We start from the raw sequence: 7,481 nt of genomic DNA on the forward strand, positions 1-7,481 counted from the left end.
AAATAAATAATGTAAGTTGTTGGTTGTGAAGTAAGAAAATAAATAAATAATGGAAGTTGTTGCTGGTGAAGTAAATAAATAAATAATGTAAGTTGTTGGTCGTGAAATAAATAAATAAATAATATAAGTGATTGGCAATGAACTGAATAAATAAATTATATAAGTTGATGGTTGTGAAGTAAATAAATAAACAATGTGAGTTGTTGGTAATGAAGTAAATAAATAAATCGTTGTTGGTGGTGAAGTAAATAAACAAATGATGTTAGTTGTTGTTGGTGTGGTAAATAAATAAAAACAATTGCTGTAATCCAATTTTTTTTTTGTGATAAATATGATTCCAAAAGTTTGTAAAAAGAGATCAATGTGTTTGTGTTTCTGTCCATTTGTCTAACAATGTCCATGACCCCGTGTCGTGTCTGCAGATGGACGGACCCCGAGTCTGGACCCAAACTCTGCAAATGGACAGATCATGATCTCCCAGGGACTCAGGATGGCGACTGTAACTGGGTCCAATTATCATTACCCGGAACATCCTGATCGGTTTGATGTTTGTCTCCAAGTTGTTTCCTCTGATTGTTTCTCCTCGGGTCGTCATTACTGGGAGGTCGAGGTGAGATCGAGTAGTTCATGGAGAATCGGAATCTGTTTAAACTCCATGGGGAGGAAAGGGAGAAAGAGCGCGTTGGGAGATAATCCCGAGTCTTGGTGTTTGGAGAAAGGTCAATACAAATACTCCGCATGGCACAACAATCAATGTACCGACCTGTCCGTGCCGGGGAATCCTGAACGGTTTGGGTTCTTCTTGGATTGCGAGGCCGGAGAGTTGAAGTGTTTCTTGGACTCGCGGGTCCTGCACGTGTTCAGGGGGAACTTCATGGACCCCGTTAAACCCGCTATTGCGGTTGGTGATTATAGTGGTAGTTTATTTTGTAGTGGTGGTGGTGGTTACTATGGTGGTGGTGGTGGTGGTTACTATGGTGGTGGTGGTTCCGTCCAGTTTTCCTCATTTTGATCATTTTAATCTTCATTTTCTACATTTTGTGTTTTCATCACGAACTGAAGGTTATTTTTGGTTCAAATCAATAAAATAATTTGCCTGTTCATGACTATGTGATTACTGATTCATGTTTTTGTTGTAATAAAGTTTATTTCATTAAATAAGTTCATTGTTTATCTTATTCAATGTGAAATGAACTTTAACCCGAACTCTTCACTCCCCTCACCATACAACACAGATTCTTCTTCTTCTTCAAAGTTCGTTTCATTCAAACCTAACTTTTTACACTCGAGTTTCGAAGTAGTAATCGTAGTCGCAGTTGTTGCAGTTTGATATATTATATTAATAACATCGAAGCCGTAAATACATGGAGGGTTCTTAATTAATTCCAATAATCAACACCCCCAACCCCTCCCTGTTGCTAAACCCGACCACTGGTGTGCCTCGTGACACTAAACTATTTGTTGTTTTTCTTTTTTCTGAAATTGAGCCCCAGGTGAATCCATCAGGTAAACAACACAAACCTCGGGATAACGACACAAGGAACATCAAAGGGAATTTGAATGTGATTACTCAGGTCGATCAGATATTAATCGGGATCTCACAAACTCTTTTCTATTAATTAACACAGAATATTAATCGATATTTTTCTCGATATGAAATATTTTGTTCCGGAAGTGTTAGTTTACCTTTGGTGTCAGAAGTGGATCTCGGTTGGGAGAAAATCAAACCGACATCGTCCATCTTGGTACAACCAATGTGGAGATCTATTCAATCGATCGCAGGTACAACCAATGTGAAGATCTATTCGATCGATCGCAGGTCCAACCAATGTGAAGATCTATTCAATCGATCGCAGGTATAACCAATGTGAAGATCTATTCAATCGATCGCAGGTCCAACCAATGTGAAGATCTATTCGATCGATCGCAGGTCCAACCAATGTGAAGATCTATTCAATCGATCGCAGGTATAACCAATGTGAAGATCTATTCGATCGATCGCAGGTCCAATCAATGTGAAGATCTATTCAATCGATCGCAGGTATAACCAATGTGAAGATCTATTCGATCGATCGCAGGTCCAACCAATGTGAAGATCTATTCGATCGATCGCAGGTCCAACCAATGTGAAGATCTATTCGATCGATCGCAGGTCCAACCAATGTGAAGATCTATTCGATCGATCGCAGATACAACCAATGTGAAGATCTATTCTATCGATCACAGGTACACACACCTGGATTGCCATCTTCTCCAGAAACTCCCAAAACCTCCACCTGTTTGTCAAGGTCACCAAAATCGCTTATTCAAGTTAATATAAACCCCGACACTTTATCAAACACTGTACATCACCCCCACCTCCCCCATAATCTAAACCCCTCGAACCATGACGGATCAACTTCAACCCGCGTTGGTTCGTGAACATTCAGCTTTGCTTCTTACATCATACTCTGGTATTTTCGCTGAACTCCCTTCACTCGTGGAACCTACCTGTCGGACATTGCACTGCAGGTATCTCGGTAACGATTTCAAAGCTTGTGTACCCTCGGAGCAAACTTCTCCCACCCCCCGCCGGGGTTTACTGCACGAACTGCTTGCTTAACTCACGACTCTCGATGTGGCAACTTAGTCAACTTAAAGCTGCATTGTTGTTTGTGACGTTTGTGCTCAGTTCATTTGGGGATTCTTCGGAAAGTCATTAAGTCCGAGTATAAATCCCGTCAAAAATGACGGGTCGGAACAGTTTTTGACTGTGCAGCAGCGTGAGCATGCCGAAGTCTGGGCCCCGTGTCAGGTGTGCTTATAACATCTTGATTTATGAGACATATCCTGCAGATGTAAATGAACACTCGTTTTACTCTGCGCACGATGCACGTCACGTTCAGCGAATGCCACCTCCCTCCGCCCTGTATTTATTGTGATTTTTTTTTTTGAACGCTTCCACACACCGACCTTGAGGCTCGCTTTTCAAGCCACCGTCTGCAATTCCAATGTGAGAGACATAATTACTCTTCTTTTGGGTCATCTGGGTCTTTGGGATAAGTTGGGTCCTTTGGGTCCTCTGACTTTGGGGTCCTCAGGTCTTTTCAGTCATCTCGGTATTTTGGGTCTTTGGGGTAATTTGGGTGTTTGGGTCCTAAAGGTCTTTAAGGGTCTTTTTTGTGTTTTTGATTGTATGGTCGTGGGGTCGTGAAGGGTATTTGGGGTATTTTGTGTTTTCAGGGACTTTTTGGTCGTCCAGGTATTTCGATTTTTTGGGGGTCTTTGGGGTCTTTTGGTTTTTGGGTATTTTTGGTCTTTGGGGTCTTTTCGGTCTTCTGGGTCTTTAAGAGTCTTTGAGATTTTTTAGTTTTCATGGTCTTTTGGGTTTTCTGGGTATTTAAGGGTCTTTGGGGTCTTTTGCGTCTTCATGGTATTTTGAGTGTTTGGGGTCAATTGGGTTTTCAATGACTTTTCTGTCTTTTGGGGCTTTGGGGACTTCTGGGTCTTCATGGTCTTTTGTGTCTTCAACAGTCCACTGGGTATTTTGGGTCTTCGGGTATTTCGGATGTTTAGGGTCTCTTTGGTCTTCGGGATCTTCTGAGTCCCTGAGGTCTTTGGGTCTTACCAAAATTTTGGGTATTTGGGGTCCATTGGGTCTTCGGGTATTTTGGGTCTTCAGACTCCTTGGGGTCTTCTGAGTCATTGGGGTATTTTGGGTCCTCTTTTTCATTTGGGTCCTTGGCGTTGTTTGGGTCTTTTGGATCCTTGGGGGCTTTTGGGTCTTTGGGGTCCATGGGGTCTTTTCAATCTTTGGGGTATTTTGGGTCTTCAGACTCCTTGGGGTCTTCTGAGTCATTGGGGTATTTTGGATCCTCTTTGTCATTTGGGTCCTTGGGGTTGTTTGGGTCTTTTGGATCCTTGGGGGCTTTTGGGTCTTTTCAGTCTTTGGGGTAATTTGGGTCTTAAAAGTCCTTGGGGTCTTTTGGGTCCTTGGGGTCTTCTCGGTCCTTGGGGTCCTCTAGGTCTTCATTATCTTTTGTGGCTTCAACAGTCAACAGAGTATTTTGGGTCTTTGGTGTCTTTTCGGTCTTCGGGGTCCTTTGGGTCTTCGGTGTCTTAAGGGAATTTTGGGTCTTAAGGGTTTTTTGTTTCCTTTGGGTCTTTAATGGTCTTTGGGTATTCGGGGTGTTTTGGGTCTTTGGGGTGTTTTGGATCTTTTGGGTCTTTGGGGGTCTTCATGGTATTTTTGAGCCGCAGTGCCTTCAAGGGTATTTTGGGGCTTCAGGGTCTTTTTGAGCTTCTGGGTTTAAGGGTATTTTGGGACTTTGGGGTGTTTTGGGTCTTCGGGGTCTTCAGGGTCGTTTTGTGTTTTTAAGGGTATTTTGGGTATGCAGGCTTCTTGGTGGTCTTGAGGGTCTTGGGGGAATTAAAGGGTCGTCAAAGGTCTGAGGGGTCTCAGCAGTCGAAACGTATTTAAGAGGGTGTTAATTTTTTTTGAAGATGAAGAAGACGTTTTCGTCGCAAATAAATATATACGACTAAAATAAATACGACTATCGTTATCGCACATAAATACGACTATAAAATAATCAGAGATAACGGGTTTAAAATAAACGTTATCATCACATTTAAGGTTTTAAACCCCCGCAGGATGTTCCCTCATTCGGTTTTTCTTTCACAAGAAAATAAACTAAAGGTGAAAAACATGTTGAGAATCCCGATGTTATTAAAATAACCACGTGAGCTGCTGTGAGACTTGGGGTCCACGGAGGTATATAATAAACTGGAGAGCCAATGACGGCTGTCGGCTGAAGCTAGCGGAAGTTGCTTGGCGGCCATATTGGGAAGCCGATTGTGACATTCGTCCACATCCATCAGGGCAAGTAATACAATACACCGGACTCGAACATGCAACTAAATTGGAAGTTTATTGTTCAATAGTTGTTATTTTTCCTTAGCTATCTGGTGCCAATAACTGCAAATGAGGGTTGTATAAATTACAGCACTAGGTGGTTTGCCATTGCCTTCCCACTTCGCAGTAGCAGTAGGTAGGGCAGGACGTTGTTCAGGGTCCTGGTACGAATCCCGATCCTGGTATTTCACGGGCAGGGCGACTGATCATCCTGGCGAACGTTAAGCCGGCTGTCTTGTCTGCTAGTGAAGGAGCTGGGGCTCCCACGTCGATCGGGGAATCGGAATCGGGGAATGGAAGCTGAATGACAGTTGGAAAGTGCCTGTAGCATACTTTATGATAAATGGATTGTCGGGGAAGGAACAGGCGAATTTGGTGACACAATGTCTACTAAAATTGCATGATATCGGTGCAGAGGTGGTTTCCTTAACTTGCGATGGACCGTCCGCTCATTTGACAATGTTACGTGAGCTAGGTGCCGACATCACGCCGCAGAATGTGAAACCAACATTTCCCCACCCAGCAAATCCCGAAAAGAAAATTTGTGTTGTACTCGATGCATGTCACATGCTTAAACTTGCAAGAAACTGTCTTGGATCCATGAAAATGATGGAGGATGGCAACAAAAAAGTCATCGCGTGGAAATACATCCAGGCACTCTTTGATCTGCAGAAGAGGGAAGGCTTGCGTCTGGGAAATAAGCTCTCCCGGAAACACATCGAGTGGAAGAGCAATGTCATGAAGGTGGACACAGCCGCTCAGACATTGAGCACTAGTGTGGCAGATGCAATTCGGTTTTGCAGGGACACTTTGCAACTATCAGAATTTCAGGGCAGTGAGGCTACCTGCCAATACATTGAAACATTGGACAAACTGTTTGACATTCTAAATTCTCGCAATCCATTGGCACGAAACTACAAGGCACCACTCATGACATCACGAGAAGGACTTTTCCTGCCATTCCTGGATACTGCCTACAGTTACTTGTCCAACATCAAAAACATGAATGGTCAAGTTATGACCAATACGCGTTTGAAAACCCCCTTCATTGGTTTCATGATCTGCATAGAGAGTGTCACAATTTTGTATTTCACATATGTCAAACCTGCCTCATCTCCCCTGCGATACCTGCTCACGTACAAAATGAGCCAAGACCACATTGAACTTTTCTTTGGAGCGGTCCGCATTGCATGTGGAAGTGGGAATAACCCAACGGCCCGGCAGTTTGTTGCCGCATATAAGCGCCTCTTGATGCGACATGACATCAAGTCTGCAAGTGGGAACTGTTCTGCACAGGACTCAACCAGAATCCTGAATGCGGCTTCCTTCAAGTGCGTTGCAAAGCAGGCTGTGCCTGACGAGAGTCACGACATGTTGGTGGCCAGACGATACGACCTGGAGTTGAGATCGCCGGCAAAAGAGGACCACGACTATGCGGATATTCCAAATTTTGAGCAACTTTCCATCTTTACAGAGTCATGTGTTGGCTATATTGCCGGCTATGTGGTGAGGATGGTGAGGAAGACTCTGAAGTGTAGCCAATGTCTTTCTGCATTGACCAGTAACAACGAAGAATGGCAAACCACACCAATGTACAGCCTGATTGTTACCAAGAACAGGGGTGGCCTCATAGTTCCCTCGCACAGTGTTGTTCGTGTCTGTGAGGCGACTGAACGCTGTGTCAAGAGGCTCCTGGCTGTAAGCAATGGCAAAATGCCTCGTGAAAGTGGGATAAGAGCGGCAATTTCCACTTCTGTCCTTTCTGAGGTCGGTCGGTCTACATTTGCTTCCTTGGATCGGCACATGTTTGACTGTGAGGCAGACAGCAACCATGTGTTTGCTTTAATACATTCTGTATCACAATCATACAGCAAGATACGTTTCCATCATGTTGTGAGAACACTCGATGATGACATGAAGGAAGAGCGCATCAGGAAAAAATATTGCAAACTGGTCCTGTTTGCTCAACCAGTGAGGCAACACCAGAGCAAGCTGAAATATAAGAGCGACCTCATCTCTACATGGTGTGGGTGTGTTTTGTGGGTTAACTGTGAATTGTGTGGGTTAACTACATGACAGCGTTTCATGTCATTTATGTGACTGACTCACTGTTGATGTGTTGCTGACCCATGTCAGTGTAGAATAAACTCTGGTTATCATTATATCTGCGTGGTTTCTAACATCTCGGTAATAGAAACATACACATCTTAGTTACAATATAATGACTGAATTAAGTAACATCATATAACATGACAACAAATCAGATCTTTATATTGAGGAATATTATAGAACAAGCCAAAGAATGGCAAACGACGATGTACCTCAATTTTATAGATTTCTAGAAAGCTTTCGACTCCTTGCCCAGAGAAAGTCTGGGTCATAATGAAGAAATACAGCATACCTGGAAAATTAGTGAACCTTGTAAAAGCCCTTTACCAAGACTTTCAATGTGCGGTCGTCGACCAAGGTGAAACAACAGAATGGTTCAAGGTGAAGACAGGAGTTAAACAGGGGTGTAACATGTCAGGATTCTTATTCCTACTAGTGGGTGATTGGGTCATGAGAAGAACGATAAAGAACACCGGGC

General features: G+C 43.3%; 1 protein-coding gene and 1 long non-coding RNA gene across 2 annotated transcripts in view; one reads left to right on the forward strand and one right to left on the reverse strand.

Moving 5' to 3' along the window:
- Nucleotides 1-1,106, forward strand: part of LOC137416016 (E3 ubiquitin/ISG15 ligase TRIM25) — a 65,226-nt gene extending 64,120 nt beyond the window's left edge. Inside the window, exon 8 of the mRNA XM_068101545.2 lies at nucleotides 423-1,106. Coding sequence (XP_067957646.2) covers nucleotides 423-1,012 — 590 coding nt within the window. The 3' untranslated portion in view covers nucleotides 1,013-1,106. The remainder of the gene's footprint in view (nucleotides 1-422) is intronic.
- Nucleotides 1-7,481, reverse strand: part of LOC144889560 (uncharacterized) — a 452,052-nt gene that overhangs the window by 85,606 nt on the left and 358,965 nt on the right. The window lies entirely within an intron of this gene.

The sequence above is a fragment of the Myxine glutinosa genome, chromosome 1 (assembly GCF_964187855.1).
Source record: "Myxine glutinosa chromosome 1, kmMyxGlut1.1, whole genome shotgun sequence".
NCBI lineage: Eukaryota > Metazoa > Chordata > Myxini > Myxiniformes > Myxinidae > Myxine > Myxine glutinosa.